At 45.0% G+C, this 22,042-nt stretch overlaps 1 protein-coding gene across 3 annotated transcripts in view; it reads right to left on the bottom strand.

The window, feature by feature from the left end:
* Nucleotides 1–22,042, bottom strand: part of NMI (N-myc and STAT interactor) — a 43,630-nt gene that overhangs the window by 5,489 nt on the left and 16,099 nt on the right. For all 3 annotated transcript variants that reach the window (XM_068245829.1, XM_068245828.1, XM_068245830.1), the window contains exons 3-7: nt 18,213–18,371; nt 11,032–11,148; nt 10,328–10,499; nt 6,592–6,698; nt 757–943 (exon numbers count right to left, since the gene is read on the bottom strand). In XM_068245829.1, coding sequence (XP_068101930.1) covers nt 757–943; nt 6,592–6,698; nt 10,328–10,499; nt 11,032–11,148; nt 18,213–18,371 — 742 coding nt within the window. The remainder of the gene's footprint in view (nt 1–756; nt 944–6,591; nt 6,699–10,327; nt 10,500–11,031; nt 11,149–18,212; nt 18,372–22,042) is intronic.

Below are 22,042 nucleotides of genomic sequence, written 5' to 3'. Positions count from 1 at the left end.
CTGCCCTGTTCTAACTGGCTGCATGCAGTTCCTGCACTCTGCAGTGTGCAGCGGTCCAGTGAGCAGCAGGTGGTGTTAGTGGTCCCCCCAACCCCCCCGTTGCAATGTGACTTAGCACTGAGCAGGCCGCAAGCAGCCAATGAGAGTAAAGGAATTGCTTTAAATTTGCATTAAAATTAAACAAATCTGATTGGCTGTTTGTGGCTCCACCCCCCTTTTCTGAATTTGAACCCCAGTCACCCAATAACCAACTGTACCAGATTTGAGGCTTGTGCCATGAACAGTGCAAGAATGGCAGCAATTAAATATTAACCTTGAAAATCAATAGGTGTATTTTGATTGTTTTTTGTAAGCTCCACCTACTTTTCTGAATATTAATCCCAGTCACCCAGTGACCAACTGTGCAAAGTTTGAGAACCCTGCCATTACCAGTGTAAGAATGGCTGCTGTTTACATTTTCCCAGTGAAATTTCTGTCTCCGCCCACTTTTTGGTTATGGGGATAAAAAGTATCCTATCCTATGTACGGTATACACCAATTATTACGTTAAGAGGAAGGTTTTGAAACAGAAACAACTCTAAACAGACAATAATAATAAAGGTCACATAATATCCATGGTAAAATATTGTGCAGAGTTTAAAAAAAAAAAAACATTGAGAGAACAGGTGTGTTATTTTTCAGCAGACAATTGTAACTAGTTTGCTAAACACCCCTGCACTGTAATTGCTAAGCATGCTGCAGATCCCCACAGTGTACCTTTATTGTGCAGGTATGTGATATCGGCAGAGTTAGTATTCCGATCATAGTGCACGCTCTGAATCTCTCCTCCCCCTATAGCAGACTTGTAAAAGGCCAGCTCCAGTTTATCGGTCAGTGTCTCCTCAGACAGATCATCAGGCAGACTGGAAACTTTCATTTTCTTGTTTGAGATCTCCATGTTCATCTAAATAAAACAAAAATATAGTTCATAAGGAAGACCTTTCCCAGTACATAGCCAATACTGTAACCAGAGATACTTGGATACCCCCATTCACAAATCTGAGTGATCACGAATTCAACTCCGCCCACTTACAAATTGACTCGTGATCACGATCACAAATAGAAAAAGATATCCGACTAAAGTGTGGGTTTGAGTCGAATAACTGCATGTAATCACAAATCACAAGTGGTTATCACAATCACAAGTCAGGATTTTTACATGATCTGTGCTAGGTGGGCTCTTCAGCTCACAGCACAGATCAGGTTTTAGCCAGGGCGATCAGATTTCCGCCCTTTTTTCCCCACTAGGGGGATGTCCTGCTGGGGGTTCTGATCGCCGCCGGCCATCTGTGTTTAGCGGAGGGGCTCCGCAGCGCTATCCCTCTCCTTCTTCTCCTCTCCTCTATGGGCGGTACTGGATGGCGATCCGTCCTGTACCGTCTGATAGGCTTCAGCCTATCGGACGGCGGCGATCCCCGGCCAATCAGAGGCCGGGGATCGCCGATCACCCTTACGGCGCCGTATGCTGCAAGCACCTGCGAGCCGCGATCGGAGGCTCGCAGGCTGTTGACGGAGACACCCTCCGTGAACTGACATGGAACGGCCGCTCGAACGAGCGCCCGTTTCCATGGAAACACCACTGCGACCAGCCAACGCCTATCGGCTAGTGGTTAAAAACCCTCTGACTTTAACGGTTAATAGCAAAGCCCCCTTACATGCAAGAAACACCAAATTTGGCAAATATGATAAGAAGAACAGTGGGAACAAGAGGGATTTTTTTTTTTTCGAAAATACTTTATAGTTTTTGAGAAAATCGATGTTAAAGTTTCAAAGGAAAAAAAAATATACATTTAAATGTTGGTAAATACATTAACTGTTATTCACCTCATTTAAAGGGAACCTAAACTGAGCAGAATATGGATTTTTCCCTTTAAAATAATACCAGTTGCCTGACTCTCCTGCTGATCCTGTGTCTCTAATACTTTTAGGCCCCATACACACATCAGACCATAGTCTTTTGAAAATGAAAGATCACAGACCAATCTTACCACCCTTCATGTAGTATGAGAGCCACACCTACACAGTCTATTCTATGGAGCTGAACTCCACATCAGAAAAAAATCTTTGCAAGATGCTGCACACACAGATGCTGTACAGACACAAAAGATCAGTATCTGCAAAAGATCTGTTCCTGCCAAAAATCCATTCCTGCAAATTGCAATGATAGTCTATGAGATCTGCAGATCATCATACACACATGATTTAACTTAAATTAAATTATTATTTAAAGTTTTATCCCTTACTGTTTGTAAAACATTATTATTCACAAAATAAAGCGATCAGTACGTAACGTAAATTGCAAAATATTTTTTGCATCCACAATTAGTAAAACATTATTATCCACATAATAAAGGGGGGGTCTTAGGTTTAGGCACCAACAGGGGGGGTCTTAGGTTTAGGCACCAACAGGGGGGTCTAGGTTAGGGGTAGGTACAGGGAGGGTTACTTAGGCAACAACAGGGGGGGTCTTAGGTTTAGGCACCAACAGGGGGGTCTTAGGTTTAGGCACCAACAGGGGGGTCTTAGGTTTAGGCACCAACAGGGGGGTCTTAGGTTTAGGCACCAACAGGGGGGTCTTAGGTTTAGGCACCAACAGGGGGGTCTTAGGTTTAGGCACCAACAGGGGGGTCTAGGGGTTAGGGATAGGTACAGGGAGGGTTCTGTGTAAGAGTAGGCTTAAGTATAGTTTTAGTAAAATTTTAGTAATAATTACTAATGTTTTACAACACTTATTACGAACGTAGTTATATTTATATCATCTTTATAAACAATATTTTCAGATTTTATTATAAGAACAAACCATAAATGAAGGTTATTCACAACAATATACAATTATAACAATTAAACATATATTATTGTTTTTTTTATAAACATAATTATAAGTTTAACTTTTGAAATAGGGAAGATTAACGTTTTCACAATTTCCGATTTCATAAACATTATTTAATGATTTATAATTTTGTTAAACATTATTTGTAAACGAAATATAGCACACTATTTTTATAAACCCTATTAATGATTAATTATTATTTAGAGTTTACACCCCGCGCCCTTTTTGTCCGGGCGCCCTTTTTGTACGTACGCTGACCCCGACTTACGAACGCCTGACGAATGACCTGCCGATACGAACGGCATGGATTCTGTGTTTCCATGGGAACAAGTAAAAAAAAATTTCAAATTGGACTTGTAGTTTTTGAGTAGATAAATTTTAAACAATTCAAAGAAAAAATGGCTTTTAAACTTGTATAAGCAGGTACAGAAGGCAGAGGTGACACGGGGGTGTTTTAGAGTACATTAAATAAGAAAAAAAAGGTGCGAGGGTGAAGCCAAAATTTAAAAAATATAATTTATAACAATGTTTTATGTATTCTTTCATGAATATCTCCGTTAGACTTATACATCTGGTAAAATTATGGTATTAAAAGGCGAGGAGTGGAGGTGAAATAAGTGTAAACAATAAATCCTGCATATACGCGCCAAATTAACCTGGCAGAACTAAAGATGTCACCACCAGTGATACATTTCAGAATGTAAATCAGAGAGAGAAAAGCGTGTACAATGGGCAAAACACTGACTAAATAATGTAATAATTAATATTGTCAAAAAATAAGACATTTTATTCATTATGTTATTTTCACTACAGTTCCTTTTTAAAGCTAATGGGAATCCGTAATTAAATTTAAAAAAAGCCAGATACTTACCTAAGGAGAGGGAAGGCTCGAGTCCTAATAAGCCTTCCCTTTCCTCTCCGGGTGCCCTCGGTGCTGCGCTGGCTCCCCCGTTCAAATCCCCCGAACCGAGTCCTCCCAAAGAAAGGCGGCTCCATACTGCGCACGTGCGAGTGCGTCATAGAGGGCGCTCGCGCGTGCGCAGTGTAGAGCGGCCCGTCTTTGGGAGCACTCGGGCTCCCAAAGCATTTCCGAAGCCTCCCTTCGGCTGGGAAACAGCGGTATTTGACTGAAACAGTTGAATACCGCTATGGGGGAGCCAGCGCAATGACGGGGACCAGGAGAGGAGAGGGAATGCTCTATGGCAGGGGTCCCCAACCTTTTCCGGCCCGGGGCCCACTTTCTGACCAAATTTTCATGACCTAGTGAACAGTGACGTTACAGGGGGGGGGGGGGTGGGGGCTTGGGGGGACATCACTTGGGTGCTGGGGTGCGGTGGCATAGCTAGCATAGTTGCCCCAGTATAGGGAGTTTAGTTGCCCCAGTATGGCTAGTATAGTTACCCCAGTATAGCTAGTATAGTGCCCCAGTATAGTGCCCAGTATAGCGAGTATAGTGCCCAATATATAGCCAGTATAGTGCCCCAGTATAGCTAGTATAGCGCCCCAGTATAGCTAGTATAGTGCCCAGTATACCAGTATAGAGCTAGTATAGTGCCCAGTATAGAGCTAGTATAGTGCCCAGTATAGTGCCCAGTATAGAGCTAGTATAGTGCCCAGTATAGCGAGTATAGTGCCCAATATATAGCCAGTATAGTGCCCCAGTATAGCTAGTATAGCGCCCCAGTATAGCTAGTATAGTGCCCAGTATACCAGTATAGAGCTAGTATAGTGCCCAGTATAGAGCTAGTATAGTGCCCAGTATAGAGCTAGTATAGTGCCCAGTATAGAGCTAGTATAGTGCCCAGTATAGAGCTAGTATAGTGCCCAGTATAGAGCTTGTATAGTGCCCAGTATAGAGCTTGTATAGTGCCCAGTATACCAGTATAGAGCTAGTATAGTGCCCAGTATAGCTAGTATAGTGCCCAGTATAGAGCTAGTATAGTGCCCAGTATACCAGTATAGAGCTAGTATAGTGCCCAGTATATCTAGTATAGTGCCCAGTATAGAGCTAGTATAGTGCCCAGTATATAGCTAGTACAGTGCCCAGTATAGAGCTAGTATAGTGCCCAGTATAGAGCTAGTATAGTGCCCCAGTACAGTGCCCAGTATACAGCTAGTACAGTGCCCAGTACAGCTAGTATAGTGCCCAGTATATAGCTAGTATAGTGCCCAGTATAGCGCCCTAGTATGGGTAGGTGGTGCACCCCCCCCCCCCCCCCCCCCCCCCCGCTCCTGTTATCTTATAAGCTGGTGGCCGCTTCCTTTCTTATATCCCCCTGTAGCCGCTCTCCTCTTAGCAGCATCTCCTATTACTGCAGTGCGTCTTGCGGCTGCTGTAAGAAGGGAAGGAAGCAGGGCTGCGGCTTCCTGTAGCGGCGATATGCATCGCCGTTACCATGGGAACCGCTCGCATGAGGCAAGATGACAGACCCGCCAATGGACCAGCAGTGTGCTGCGACCCGGTGGTTGGGGACCCCTGCTCTATGGGATTCAGAGCCTCCCTCTTCTTAGGTGAGTATCTGACTTTTTTATTTAATTATGGGTTCCCATTCACTTTAAAGAGAAGAGAGCTTGGGTACAAAATTACCCGATACTTACCTAAAGCCTCAGGATCCTATTAAGGCTTCCCTCCCTGCTCTGATGTCCCCCGTCGCTGGCCGCACAATAGACGACCACGCCTCCCTAGTAAGCCATGGTACTGCACATGCACTTGTGCGGCTACTGCTTGGCCACGCTTCAGGAAGAGGAGCTGCGCAGCCCTGATGTGGAGGGGGGCTGTGCTCAGCAACGGGGGACAATGGAGTAGCAAGGGAATCCTCAATAGGATACTGAGGCTTCCTTCTCTTAAGATAAGTATCTGATTTTGATCCCAAGCTTAGGCTCGGGATCGCTTTAAAGGAAACCTGAAGTGAGAGGGATATGGAGACTTGACATATTAATTTCCTTTTAACCACTTAATGACAAGCCTACTTATAAATAGTCCTGCTGGAGCCTCTTAATGGCTCCAGGACGTTTTTATAAGTCAGACAGTGCTGCTGCCGCTGTGCACGTGCATATGCATTCACGTGCACGTGAAAATAGTGAGAAAAAAAACCCCACCATAAAAAAAAAAAAAAAAAATACACCTTTATTTCCAAATACTATCTTGTCACCATACTTTGTACTAGGGACATAATTAACATCTTGTGATAACCAGAACAAATAGGCAGATAAAATGTGTGGGTTTTATGCACAGTAGCAGTGTTTATATTAAAGCTATAGGGGATAAGATTGGAGAAATAGTATATTTTTTCATTTTTTCTTTGTTTTTCCCCTTAAAATGCATCGAAAATAAAGTAATCACTGAAAACAAATATCAACCCCAAAAAGCCCAATTGGTGGTGAAAAAAACAAGATATAGATCATTTAATTGTGATAAGTAGTGATTAAGCTATTGGCAAATGAAAGGGATGAGCACTGAAAGGTGAAAATCGATCTTGTCTGTTATGGTAAAAGCTCCTTTGGGGTGAAGTGGTTAAACAATACTAGTGGCCTGGCAGTTCTGCTGATCTCTTTGGGTGCTGTAGTGCCTGACTCATACACAAAAAAACAGGATGCGGCTAATCCCGTCAGACTTCGGTCAGAACACCTGATCTGCATGCTTGTTCTATGGCTGAACAGATTTAATGCAGAGGAATCAACCACTCTGACAGAAAAATAAAGAGACAAAATGAGTCGCTTACCTCGAATTTCACACATTTTTCTAGCTGTGGCTGTTCAGCTCTCACTTCAGTCAGAAAACCACCGAGCTCAAGTTTATGTTTTCTGTCGGCGATAACGTTTTTGGCAACTGAAACAAAAAAGAACAGAGACTTGCAAATTATCTGTGGATTACTTTCAGTTCTGCGGTGTAAGAGGGCGCTGCCTGGTCACATGACCAGGCACCTCCAAAGAGTAGGGGGAGGGGGGGGGGAGGTCTGGGTGCCCAGGCACCCCACTCTTTAAATTCCCATAAAAGGCCCCTTTGGCTGTAAAAATGAAACTCCGCCCCTGGCCTTGATAAGCTCTGCCCCTTATTGCAGGATGCCCCTATCCACACCCATAGGAAGTGTCATCTGGGACACTTTGGAGTAAAGAAGTGCCATACAGGAATCCTAGTATTACCATCCACACAGCTGTGTGGGAGCAGGTAAGATAGTGCCTCTCTGACAGCAGTGACCTCTCCCTCCCCCAGCATCCACAGTGACCTCTCCCTCAACCTTACACCCACAGGGACCTCTCCCTCCACCTAGGACCCATACTGACCTCTCCCTCCCCAGCATTAGCATTGTAGTGATCCTGCCTCCCCCAGCACCCACACTGATCACCCCTCCCTCCCCAGCACCTACAGTGACTTTTCCCCTTCCTCAGCAGCACCCTTCCTGTCCCCAGCAGCACCCATAGTGACATCCTCCAGCACCTAACTGATCTCTCCCTCCCTCCCTCAGCACCCCCAATGACTTTCCCTTCCTGCAGCACCCACACTGGCCTCTACTTCTCCCAAAATCCATCCCTCCCCCCCCATACTCACTTGACCTCAAGTACCTGCACCCAGGCCTTACATTGCACCCAGTACTCACACCTGCACACAGCCTTCACATGGCCCCCACTATTTGCACTAAGCACCCACTTAACCAGTACCCGCACCCAAAGCATCTACATTCAAAACCCATGGGACGGCCAAAGCCCACCCATAGCCAGCACCCAGTTCAGGCATGCCACCAACTATTCGCACCCATGTCACACCCAGTACCTGCACCCAGCACCCACATGACATCCAGTACATGCACCCAGATCTCACATGGCACTAAGTACTTGCAATCAACACCCGCATGACACTCGATACCCAACCATAGCCAGAACCCACATGACCCCCACATCTGCATTCAGCATCCACATGATAACCAATACCCACTAGCCAGAAATGAAGACAGGGGAGAGAGGGGGGGCGTTGAGAGGCCCCTTTTTTAAATTTGAGCACCCACTTAAGAACCCTCTTAAGGACCCTCTGCACGGCCCTGCACATGACACAATTATGTTTTGTGGGACAACAGAAGTCTGCACCATGAGTGCTGTCTGTGAAGCAAGACCGCTGACGTCCTCGCTATCACGCTCCACACACTGAGATGCTGCCAACAATACCATGTAAGGACTCTGACACAAAGCGTTTTGTGGGTCATTCTCATGTTTTTTTAATAATGCTTCCATTGATTTACATTAAAATCGCGATAAAATAGCCACAATCGTGACTTTTCATTTTTAAATGAAATAAGGCAAAAATAAAAAGGTTATGCAAATAAAGGGAAACATTTTTTTTTTTAATCGAAAACAACCCCCAAAATGCTCTCCGGTGCGTCAGGGCCCTACTACAGATTACTGAATGCCAATACCAAAGGATGTGGTGATGAAAAGAAAAGGAACCCACTGGGCCAAATGCAAAAAGTACAGGTAGTCCTTGACATACGAACACCCGGCTTATGAATGATCCGCCGACATGAATGGCCTGAAATGTAAAATTTGATTCTGTTGGGACAATTGAAAAATTATTTTTTCAAAAAGATCTTAGAATTTTTTTTCTCAAAAACTACAAAAAAAAATGGGCTTTAAACCAGAAAATGATATTTTGCTGCAGTACACCGAGTACAGAGGTGACACAGTGGGGAGACACTAGAGGCACAGGGAGGCATAGATTGCACAGTGTGACTTATGAACAGATTCGGGTTAAAAACTAACCTACTGGTTTGTCAACCTGTCAACAAGACTGGAGCAAAATAAGAGCATTTGTCCTAAGCAACCAATACTCTAGGCAACTGCCGTAATCTTTATTGGCCCATTTCCAAGCTCCATACAATTTCATAAAATTTGATTTGAAATTTGGAGTTTTTAGCCCTTTGACCATTGCCAAAACCAGCAGCAATTACCATATTTTGTGTAATACAGGTAGTCCCGGGTTAACGAATGAGATAGGGAGTGTAGGTTCGTTCTTAACCTGAATCTGTTCTTAAGTCGGAACATTGTGTCATCTCTGTCCCTAGTACCTCTGTGTCCCCCTGTGCTTCCAGTGTGCACCTCTGCACCTGCTTATACAAGTTTAAAAGCCATTTTTACTTTGATTTTTTTTAAACTATTTTCTCAAAAAGTACAAGTCCAATTTTAAAACTTTTTTACTTGTTCCCATGGAAACACAGAACTCATGCAGTTTGTATTTGCGGGTCGTTCGTAAGTCAAACATTCGTAAGGGACTACCTGTATTTGACACTCCAGACCATAAGGTGCACCTAGGTTTAGAGGGCATCTTGTAGATGTTCTCCCCCAATTATTGTGTCCCCCTTGTACCTCATGTGTCCTCCAGTGTTCCCCATATTTCCTCCTGTGTCCCCTTCTGTTCCCCATTTGTCCACCTGTGTTCCCCATGTGTCCCCTTCTGTTCCCCATGTGTCCTCCTGTGTTCCCCATGTGTCCCCTGCTCCCACTGTGTGTTCCTTTCTGTCTACCATGTGCCCCCCCCCCTTCCCGCGTCATCAGCAGAAGCCGGCACTAGGGGAGCAGTGAGGGAGAGTAGATGTTTCTGATCGCTGCAGGCTCCGATGGATTAGGTGAGCTGCGCTGATGCTGCTTTCATTTATTCAGGAGTGGAGGAGGATACGGGGGACTGGAGGAGACGTAGGGGACAATACAGGAAGTCCCCAACATTGGGGCGGTTCGGCGGTTTGTATCGGTGGGTGTTCTTAAAGAGACTCTGTAACAAAATGTTCAGCCTTAGTTCTTCTATCCTATACGTTCCTATGCCTGCTCTAATGTGCTCTGGCTTACTGCTGCCTTTCCTAATTGCACTGTCTCTGTAATAAATCTTATCTCCTTTCCTCTGTCTAAGGATGGAATGTGTGGAACGTGCAGGGCTGCTTGTGATTGGATAGAAGCGATACGCACCCTCTCCACGCCCCCTGCACACGCTGTGACTCACACACTCTGTTTATGTGAGCCTATCACAAGCTGGTTAGTTTGTTTGTAAACACTGCCTAAAACTGGCAATTACAAGCCAGGATTGCAGCAGGGAGAGGCAGAAACAGCACAGAGGGGCCCAGGAGAACATAATGAATAGAATGGTATGCTTTTTGCTGTAAAAATTTTAGAGTACAGATTCTCTTTAAGTCGGGGTCTCCCTGTATTTGGAATATAAGATGCAGTTACTTTTTTCACCCATTTAAGGGGCAGAATACGTGTCTTATACTCTAGTCTGAAGAATATGGTAACTGGCAGCTTATTATTTAATGAGCAGACAGAGGCTTTTATTGGTATAATTTAATTTCCTCCCTGAACTGGTAGTAGGAATTTGCATGTTAGAGGAATTATTGCTCATCTAAAATGGTGAGTCCAGTATCAGCAACATGCAACATCACTCTGCAGATCCCCAGTTCTGTGAGCGCTGTGTAAGTATACCTTCCTCATCCTGAAATGTCAGCACGGCCTGGCCAGGGTGCAGGATGTATGGCTTTCCCACTACTATATGGCAGTTGTAGGAAATGGTCGAAGCATCCATTGTACTTGGATTTTCAGCACCGGTGTAGTCTTGTCTATAATTGACATTCTTTGCAGGTAATCTGGTTTTGACCTGAAACAGCAACACAAGCAAACCAATAACAGAGGCAACAAGGAGTAGTCATGATGACCACACACGTTTAGATTTCAATGTATTGAAGCACATCAATACCCCTCAGAATTAACACAAAGAGGTGTAAAAATACATACAAGAGAAAAGGGGGAGGTGGCTTACCTCAATAACAACACATTCATATTTATAAATAGAATTAATTTTTATTAAAGCGGAATGAAACCCAGCATTTCTTCTGTGCTCTAAAAGATTATTTACAGCATATTAAATACTACCACCATTTTTTTTACTAAAACAGCATTCAACTAGTTAACCTCCCTAGCGTTCCACAATATTGAATAATGTAAGGGCACCCTTTATTATGGTATTCCCTGTAACAAGCAATAGTTTATGGGGTGGGGGTAGAAAGTGATCTTTTACAAATGACTGTATAGTATACTACTTACTGTACTGTATATACCCAACACTTGCAGAAGTGCCTAAATTCTAGGTGGAGCTTTCACCTGGATTTTTCTGAGCAAATGTGAAATACCTGTAAGTTGTTTTGGATGTTGTCGAAAACATTTTTTCTTGTTTTAAATTTGTCCTCCAAGTCTTCCAACTTATCCTCCAGTTGCTTCTTCTCCTGTAGCAGAGGGCGTAACTCCTCCTTAAAATAAAGAAACAGACGGCAATTTACATGCAGTGCAGGAGTTGTGCTGTAGGCAGCATGGTGGCATCATGGGCAGCACTTTTGCCTTGCAGAGCTGGGTCCACAGGTCAAATACGAGCCAGGACACGATCTGCACATTGTTTGTGTGTTCTCCCAGTGTCTGCGTGGGTTTTCTCTGGGCACTCTGGTTTCCTCCCACCTCCTCCCAAACATACAAATGCGGTAAGTAATTTGGCTTCCCCGTACACCAGGTCCCAGTTATGATGGACAATGGACATATGACTATGGTGGTAGGGATTACCATATTTTTCAGACCATAAGACGCACCTAGGTTTAGAGAACAAACACCAGGGAGAAAAAAAAAAAAAAAACTTGGTGCATCCATGGTACAGGGGCAACTTGTGGATATTTTCCCCTCCTCTCCCCAATAATTATGTCCCCTTTATAACTCGTGTCCCCTTTGTACCTTTAGTGTCTCCCTTGTATCCTCTTCTGCCCCCTTTGTGTTCTTGTTTGTTCCCCTGTGTCCCCGCTGCTGTCCCATCCCCCTGTCCTCCTCTATCTTGTCCCCCTGTGTTCTGCTGCTTTCCCATCCCACTGTCCTCCTCTATTCCGTGCCCGTTTCCCCCTGTCCTCCTCTATCTTGTCCACTGTGTCCCTGCTGCTGTCCTGTCCTCTATCTCGTCCCCCTGTGTCATGCTGCTGTCCTGGCCCGTCCTACACTATCTTGTGCCCCTATGTCCTGCTACTGTCCTCCACTATCTTGTCCCCCCTATGTCCTGCTACTGTCCTGGCCCCTGTCCTCCACTATCTTGTCCCCCTGTGTCCTGCTGCTGTCCTGGCCCCCTCTCTTCCACTGTCTTGTCCCCCTGTGTCCTGCTGCTGTCCTGGCCCACTGTCCTCCTCTGTTCCTTACCCATCTCCCCCTGTCCTCTTCTATCTTGTCAGGTGTCCCTCCACTGAGAATTCCTGTGGTAATGCACCCCTGGCATCCCCCCGCTGTCCCGTTCCCCCTGTCCCCCTCTATTCTGTCCCTGTGGCTATCCCATCCCTCTGTCCTCCTCTATCTTGTCCCCCTCGTCCCTGCGGCTGTCCTTTCCCCCTCTGACTCTTAGTCTTCTGTGGAAGGTTTTTAAGATCACGGCTTACCGCTGCAGGCTAGAGATGATAAGAAACAGGGGGAGCAGGCATGTATGGTGAGCTGTCCTGATGCTCACCGCTCCCCCCTCCTGTAGCTGCAATTACCCTGTGGCCCCGTCTTCTGGTCGGCTGGGTTTGTAAGCATTGTGGCTTTCTGGCCGGGCTGCATGCATGCTATAGCACGCAACCCCTGCCGGCGCGCTTACATCAGTACAGAACCCCCGGCCGGGAGCGCTCTGAGCTTGCATGTGACGTCACACGATAGAATAGATGGAAGAGACTCTTCCATCACTCCTCTTCCACCACCGGGTGGTGCTGTAATATTGCAAAGAAATGAACAGCGCTACTTAAAAACAGATGAGTGCTTACCTGCAAGAAAGTGCACACCCCACTCATGGGATTCAAATACACAATGAGCATACACATGACCTGTCTACCACTTGGAGGATGTTAGTTTCCACTAACACCTTGCATGCAATTTGTTAGGTACTTGTCCCTCCCACTGTCGAAGAAGTCTTTCCTCCATGGGAGGGGACCTAACACTAACTAAATTCTACCTATGCATATGCATAGCCTGGGCGCGCTACCAGTAAAATTAAGAATTGCGCAAAAAAGTGGGATCAGCGCATCACCAGGCCTCTGAATGGCCTCAGCTCAGAGATGCGCTGAGCCCCCCCAGAAACTACAAACGCACCTTGAACCCAAACAGAGGCTCTGCATACACCAAAGAAACACTATCAAGTGGGAGCAGCTGACCAGAAATAAATCAATCAAATATAGCAAAGAAATGAACAGCGCTACTTAAAAACAGATGAGTGCTTACCTGCAAGAAAGTGCACACCCCACTCATGGGATTCAAATACACAATGAGCATACACATGACCTGTCTACCACTTGGAGGATGTTAGTTTCCACTAACACCTTGCATGCAATTTGTTTTGCGCAATTCTTAAAAGGGGCTCAGCGCATTTCTGAGCTGAGGCCATTCAGAGGCGGCCTGGTGATGCGCTGATCCCACTTTTTTTGCGCAATTCTTAATTTTACTGGTAGCGCGCCCAGGCTATGCATATGCATAGGTAGAATTTAGTTAGTGTTAGGTCCCCTCCCATGGAGGAAAGACTTCTTCGACAGTGGGAGGGACAAGTACCTAACAAATTGCATGCAAGGTGTTAGTGGAAACTAACATCCTCCAAGTGGTAGACAGGTCATGTGTATGCTCATTGTGTATTTGAATCCCATGAGTGGGGTGTGCACTTTCTTGCAGGTAAGCACTCATCTGTTTTTAAGTAGCGCTGTTCATTTCTTTGCTATGTTTGATTGATTTATTTCTGGTCAGCTGCTCCCACTTGATAGTGTTTCTTTGGTGTATGCAGAGCCTCTGTTTGGGTTCAAGGTGCGTTTGTAGTTTCTGGGGGGGCTCAGCGCATCTCTGAGCTGAGGCCATTCAGAGGCGGCCTGGTGATGCGCGGTGCTGTAATATTGACATGGTCTCCTGGATCCCGATCACGTCATATCATGTGATCGGAATCGGTAAAGACATGTTGGGGTTACGTCGTCGCCACGGTGGATGAAGAAGCCGATCCAGCTGCCCGGACAGGTAGCTATAAAAGCATCCTGCTACCTGCTCTTCATACCCTGCCGAGTCTGCCAGGCTGGGAAAGGCACACTTCCCCAGCAGCAGGAAAATTTCAGCCCTGCAGCCAAATAAAGTTTTACTTTATTCGGCTGCTAAAGGGTTACAAGCTGATGCATATATGGGTTTAGATGGGTTGGTATAAATTTTGATGCAACCAGCTTGAAATACAACAATCACATTAACTTTAACTGAAATTGTGCAAAAATGCAGTACACAAGTTTGTTTTATGCTGTCAGACTCTCACTTCTACTAACATAGCTTTTAAATGAAGAGGTCAGAGGAACGCCTCTCTAGCTGATCACATCACATTGACTTCATATAAAACTTGTACAATGAACATCATTTCATGTCACCCACAGTAGTTAAAAGGTACCTGAAGTGACATGTGACCAGATAGGATAAACATGCATACATATTCAGTGCTGCCCATAATGATACCCCTGGCAAATTTTGACTTTAAGCTACTTTTAGGCTACTTACACACCAAGACGTTGCGTTTTAGGGGACGTTATGGTCGCATAACGTGCCCCTAATGCAACGCCTGGTGCTCTTAGATGTGGACGTCAGAGTGAGCCGCGTTGTGCAGCTCACTCTGGCGTCCGTGATGCTGCGATGCGTACTCTTGGACGCATGCGGCATCACGTGGTCCCGCCAGCCAATCGCCGCACAGAGCAGCGCTCCAGGAAGTAAACACTGCACGTCACACCGTGCAGTGAATATTAATTAGCCATGTGCCTGGCCGAGGAGGAGGAGGGAAGACCTCCTCCTCCAACACTACTGAGCATGTGCACACAGTCTAACGCGGCTTAGCCGCACATAACGCCGTAGCATGCAGCACATTCAACTGACGTCCTGCGTTACAATGTAATGCAACGTGGGCACTGTGAACAGCCCATTGATTTTTCATTACTGGGTGGTGGACTGCGTTACAGGCTGCACTAACGTGCGCCTGTAACGTCTTACTGTGAAAGCAGCCTTATTCAACCAGCAAGTAATTTTTTGACGGAAAATGACATAGGCATCTCCCAAAATATAATAAATGTACAAAAAGCATTATTGTGGAAAAAGGAAAGGGCTACAAGGCCATTTCTAAATGTTTTAAAGTTCCAGTGGCTACAGTGCAAAGTATTATTAAAAAATACAAGATGTTCCGCACTGGTGTAAAATCTCAGAGGACGTGGTTGGAAGCCAAAAGTGACACCTGTGCTGGCCAGGAGGATAGTGAGAGAGGTAAAAAAGAATCCAAGGATCACCACCAAGGCCATCCTGGTGGATTTGGGCTCTGCTGGTGGCAATGTCTCTAGGCAGACAATCCAATGGACACTGCACACTGCTGGGTTCCACAGATGCAGACCAAGTAGGACGCCACTTCTCCAGATAAGGCACACAAAAGCATGCTTGGCATTTGCAAATGCTCATCTGGACAAAGAAGACTTCTGGCCTTCTGTGTTATGGTCAGATGAAACAAAAATTGAATTGTTTGGTCACAATGATGTTTCCTTCATTTGGCATAAAAAAGGAGAAGCCTTCAACCCAAATAACACTAATCCCACTGTCAAACATGGCGGTGGGAACCTAATGCTAGGGGGAGGGAGGGGGTTTCAGCCAATGGACCTGGGCACCTAACCACAGTAAACGGCACCATGAAAAAAGAGCAATACATGAGGATTCTCAGGCAGTCTGCAGAGAAACTTTGCCTTGGGCACCAGTGGGCATTGCAGCATGACAATGACCCAAAACACACAGCAAAAGTGGTGAAGAAATGGTTACCAGACAACGATATTAAGGTTTTGGAGTGGCCCAGCCAGATTCCTGACTTTAATCTGATTGAGAATCTGTGGAGGGAGCTAAAGATCAGGGTGATGGCAACCTGAAGTATTTGGAGCTCATTGCTAAAGATGAATGGGCAAACATACCTGTGGAGACATGCAAAAAGCTGGTCTGCAATTATAGGAAGCGTTTGATTGTTGTAATAGCCAATAAAGGCTTGTCTATTGGTTATTGAAAAGGGTATGAATAATTATGACTGGACACTTCTTGCTCAAATGTAAATAAAAGCTGAGAAATTATTTTTCTCACAAAAATTCCTCTTGTACATCATCTTATTATCTTTTGGGAGACACCTATGTAATTTCCCATCAAAAAATTACTTGTTGGTTGAATAAAAGTAACTAGAAGTCAAAATTTGCCAGGGGTATGAATAACTATGCGCAGGACTGTAGTACCAATCCTACTTAGAACTCGCCTGTATTCCTTTTTTTTTTTTTGCAAAGAAACACATCACCTCTAGTTAGGACATTTAAAAAAGTTATTATGGAAAATGAGGCGCTAAAGTGGGTGTGACCAGAAAAATAGCAAAAAACTAAATTAACCCTTCGCATACTTGCATGCAAATGCTCAAACAAATGCATTCACAGATTCACTCATCCAGGCACCACTGCCATTCCTATTGCTAAGTTAAAAGCCGGGGTCTTAGTTCACAAATGAATGCATTTTCTTAGTCACCTACACTGCGCAGAAGTACCCAGGTAAATGTAGGTGTCCTAACTCTGGCCCTGTAACATGCATAGTGCAGACATACAAACATTCATTGCCTCAAACCTATCTGGGGATTAGGAGCACACATCCTGACGTCCTCTCCTAGGACAGATAGTGCATCTTAACAATCGCACAAGGGAGCTAACGTAATGTATCCATGTGCACCATGCACATACACCAGCATAAGCTGTGTGCATGCTGACAAGAAACACAGGTATGATGCGCTATCTGTCCCAGGAGAGGACGTCAGGATGTGTGCTCCTAATCCCCAGATAGGTTTGAGGCAATGAATGTTTGCATGTCTGCACTATGCATGTTACAGGGCCAGAGTTAGGACTCCTACGATTACCTGGGTAATTCTGCGCAGTGTAGGTGACTAAGCAAGAGAATGCATTCTTTTGTGAACTAAGACCCTGGCTTTTAACTTAGCTGTAGGGATAACAGTGGTGCCTGGATGAGTGAATCTGTGAATGCATTTGTGAATGCATTTGTTTGAGCATTTGGACGCGAGTGTGCGAAGGGTTAATTTGTTTTTTTCCTTCTTTTATTTGTGTCTTTTTGCAAGGATTAATAAACCAGTCTTTTTACTGTGCAGCCAAAGAAAGAACTGGAGCAGCAGCTGTTATGAAAAATAATTAGAGGCCAGGATACTTGTATCTGGCTGTACAAACACTCCTGATAAAAGGGTGGTGATGAAAAATTAAAAAAAAAAGTCATTATTTCTCTGTGTGTGAGCTGAATTATAAAGTTGGGAGAATGAAATTGTTCAAAATGTCTAGATATTCTGAAGCATTCAGTTCCTTTTGCTAGAACTGAGGGTCCAAGCCCAACTCCTGAAAAACAACATGCACTGGGAAACAAGTCAGATCCAGACTCGGCCCAACAGTGGGAAATCTTCCTCAATGTTTGGTTTTTATTTTCAACTAGCACACCCAAGGGCGTTTAAAAACGGGCTCTAGGGTCTGTTTCTCGCCGGCGCTTGCCACGTGTTACTGCGCGCGCAATCGCCGCGCACGCAAGCGCCATACACGTACGATCGTACCCTCCGCGCACCCGCCACGCGCACACCCGCCGCACACCCGGTCGCCCTGTCTCTCTGAGGCTGGGTCCGTGCTGCGCACATGTGAAGTAGCAAAAAGCACGGACCCAGCTACACAGGGACAGCACATGCAGGGACACAGTGGTTTTATTATAGAGGATAGTGGTTATACAGCATAAAGATGGCCATACATGAGGCGACTTGGTGGCCGGTCGACCATCCGATTCAATTATATATAATTGGATGAAAATCAGTGCTGCCAAGAACTTGCCTGATCGACAATGAGACCAATTTCGGGCCAAAATTGGTTGCATGTATCGATTGGACATGGTGGAAGATGTAAGGCAGACATGCTCAATCGGGTGCGCGGAAGTAACGGCATGTTACTTCCGCGCACGGTCCCCACTAATGTAAAATGTGCCTGTGCAATTATACTTTACCTGTTTGGTGTTTACCGCTGGCTCTGACTCCATACTACCTCAAAAGGGTCAATAGTTCATAGATTTTAGTTCTAACATACTTTAATGAATGTGTCATTGAGCAAAGACAATGAAGCAGTAAAAACGTAAGAAGTAGATTTAAATATAAAATAATACCATGCAAATAGCAAATTAATTTTCAGGAGAAGGAGGATAGATACTCCTTAGTGATTTATAATAATTGATAAGCGAAATAGCAAGAGAGAACCTGTTTGGAAGGTTTCCTTACCTTGTAATCATCTTGTTTATCTTTTAAAGCGCCTTCTAAAGATTTCAGTTCCTCAGCGAGAGCATCTACCGCTTTCTGTCCTTCATCTACTGCATCTTCTATTTCCATTCGATCTAAATTTTTTCTCTTGAAGCTTTTATTTGCTTGATCACATTTTTCCTAGAGCATAAAACAAACACGAGATTCTCAGCATTGTACAGGATTGGGAACAGGGCTCAGTCCACCAGGGCCGGTTCTAGCTATGATGGGACTCTAGGGTAAAAGTAACTAGGCCCCCCCCCAGATGCCTTCCTTGGAACTAAATAACCCTCAGTGTCCCTGAGCCATCTGCCAGGCCCGATCCAATCCCCACCAGCCCATCCCCCGCATGGTCAAACAACATCATTAGGTGTCCATCATGTCCCCTAAAAAGCATCTTGGGGGTTCTCATTATTCACCTCCTCCTTTTCCACACTATCATGCATCACCATAACTAGAGAGGAGGGGGGACACCTTGGGGGGCCCTCAGAGGCTCTGGGGCAATGACCCCCTTTTCCTCTATGGAAGCACCAGCCCTGAAGTCCACAAGAATGTATTACTGTATGGAAGTGATTTCACCCCAGCCAAATCATGCATTGTTAGGTCAATTAAAAAAGGCTTTTACCTCACAAGGGCTCTTATTTGTCATGCAGCTGTAAGATTGCTGTGAGCAGATAGCGCATGCCAATTTCACCGGTACCAACGCAATGGGAGAACCGCCCATTAATCCACTAGAGCCACACACGTTACAAGGGTAGCGCACGGCATATTGGGACGATGTGCATGAGGCTAATGGGTTAACCAGTGGTGCTTCCCCCATTAGTCCAGCTAAAATTGCGTCAGGGCCGGATTTACCATAAGGCACTGTAGGCTTCTGCCTGCAGGCGCCTGATGATGGGAAGGTGCCTCACTCCCCTTCCTTGAGTGCCTCCCACCTTCCCTATAAATCAATGAGAGGTTACTCACATGGGTCTCAGCATTCACTGACAAGAGCTTTGTAGTTGGGGGCGCCTCTAGCTACCCAATACCCAGGGGGACCTCTACCCACTTAAAATTAGGTAGCCAGAAGTACACTCAGTATTAAAGCATACCAGAGTTGAATAAACCTAGAGAAGCGGGAAGGGGGGGGGGGGATGAGCAGGCATATACTGTCACCTGTCCTGATGCCCACCATTCCCCCCGATCTCCTCTCTGTGCATTCTATCTAAATGCCCCTCCGCTAGCCTCTTCTGGGTCCCTGGAGTGGGGCACTGCTGCACAGGCCACGCCGCACATCCTACAGCGCTCGCTCGTGGCCGGGAGCACACTGCGCATGCATATGACATCATGCACATGATGTAGTGATTTCATAAGCATGCGAAGAATGACAGTATATGCCCACTCCCCCCTTCTCTAGGTTTATTCGGCTCTAGTATCCTTTAAGGCAGAGCTCCCCCACCCTGTCCTCAAGGCCCACCAACAGTACATGTTTTGCAGGAAACCACAAACATTCACAGGTGAGGTAATTAGTGTCTCAGCAGAACTGATTAACTACTCATGTGGGTTTTCACCAGATTTGTAGAGACAGAGGCCATGCACATCTCTTCTAAAACTTCACTTTTAATGTATCAAGTAAAAATATATACATTACATGTCCATGCATATGAAAAGAGAGGTACAGGCAGTAAGGGAGGTCGACAGCCGTTTCGCGCCGATTATATGCAGTGGCGCATCATCAGGAGTGTGGGTTTTCACAAAACATGCACTGTTGGTGGGCCTTGAGGACAGGGTTGGGGAATACTGCTTTGGGGAACACCTGTGGCTACTTACACTAGGCAGGGGAAGTAAGGGAGAAGTGACAGCTGGGTCAGACAGCACACTTGCGGTACGGTTTGGTGGAGGTTTGTATGCTCATGGAGGACAAAGTGTAGGGTGCCCTGACATCTGTGCCTATAGGCTCCTGTGATGTAAATCCAGGCCTGGCGCTGCAGTATGGTAAATTATAGCCACGGTATTTTATAGCCTGATTTGTCATATCATACAGTACTGTCATGATATCTGCATTAATATGAGTAGCATCTTATTTATTGTATTTATAAAGCGCGAACATATTACGCAGCGCTGTAACCCTAAGGCCCTGTTCACAGTGGTCAGTTGCGTTGCAGAAAAATTCTGCTTGTCAACTCACTGCCCATACAATGCTATGGACCTGTTCACAGTAACAGATCGCGTTATCCTAACTTGCTGCAAGCAGGTTTCGCATTTAAGTCTATGCCAAAACCACTGTTTGGTTTACTGTCCATGGTATTAATGTGCTCAATTGGCCTGCCAACTCTCCTGACCTGAACCCCATAGAGAATCTGTGGGATATTGTGAAGAGAAAGTTGAGAGACGCAAGACCCAACACTCTGGATGAGCTTAAGGCTGCTATCGAAGCATCCTGGGCCTCCATAACACCTGAGCAGTGCCACAGCTGATTGCCTCCATGCCACGCCGCAATGAAGCAGTCATTTCTGCAAAAGGATTCCCGACCAAGTATTGAGTGCATAACTGAACATAATTATTAGACACTTTATAATTATTAGAAGGTTGACTTTTTTTTGTTTTAAAAACACTTTTCTTTTATTGGTCGGATGAAATATGCTAATTTTGTGAGATAGGAATTTGGGGTTTTCATGAGCTGTATGTCAAAATCATCAATATTAAAAAAATAAAAGGCTTGAACTACTTCAGTTGTGTGTAATGAATCTAAAATATATGAAAGGCTAATGTTTATCAGTACATTACAGAAAATAATGAACTTTATCACAATATGCTAATTTTTTTAGAAGGACCTGTATATACAGCCTCTTTCAGACATATTGGTCCTAATCAGTGTATGGCATGGACTGATATGGTTCTACACATAGCTTTAAATCTTATGGGAGAAAAAAAACTTGTAACAAAACTTAGTGATGTTACTGTAGTATCTATTTTATATATATATAGCGTATTGTGAAGTGAGTTTAAATGAAGCTTCATAAACTTTTCAGAGACAGCTGTTTTCTTTATCCACCAGGCATTGTATCATGTTTAAAAATGACACCATTATTCAGCTTAGGACTCGGTTCACACTTGCCTGAGTGGCAGCCATTCTGTCGGCTCTGCTGTCTAGAAACATTGTGCAGGTTGTGTTTGTGCATTGTGGAAACACAATAGACAAACCTGGACAGAAGATAGATATGTGTGAACAAACCATAAAAAAGCAAGGGGTCCGTTCTGCATGTCTTTTAGGCCGCTTCCATCTGCTCTGAAAAATGGCCCATTAGAATAGAATGAATCGTGAACAGTCTAAATAAAAAATCCCAGGTTCCTCTGGTTATCCCCTGCTCAGTGGCGTAGCTAAGGAGCTGTGGGCCTCGATGCAAGTTTTACAGTGGGTCCCCCCAAGCACTTCATACTTAATTGATACGGCGCACCAAAACCTGCCAATGGCAACTACATTGTCAGAGGTGCAAGAAGGGGATGGGGAACAGTTTGATAATAATTACCTCTAACAAAGTATCTATAGAAGTGATTATTATGACCACAGGACCAATAGAGAGCTAATACTGCAACTGAGCGAGGGCCCTTCGGAGCCCCTCTGGCCCAAGGGCCCCAATGCGGTTGAAACCTCTGCAACCTATATTGCTACGCCCCTGCCCCTGCTTATTCAAATAAGCAAGTCGGACAGCTAAAGAGTGTTTAAAACTGGAGCCAATGACAATTAGTGAAGGACCATTTTTTTTTCTTTTTTTAAAGCAAACCTGAAGTGAAAATAAACTTATGAGCTAATGAATTATATGTGTAGTGTC

The sequence above is a fragment of the Hyperolius riggenbachi genome, chromosome 7 (assembly GCF_040937935.1).
Source record: "Hyperolius riggenbachi isolate aHypRig1 chromosome 7, aHypRig1.pri, whole genome shotgun sequence".
In the NCBI taxonomy this organism is placed as follows: Eukaryota; Metazoa; Chordata; class Amphibia; order Anura; family Hyperoliidae; genus Hyperolius; species Hyperolius riggenbachi.
Note: the sequence above shows the minus strand (reverse complement) of the source record. Positions and strands in the feature narration are given on the sequence as shown.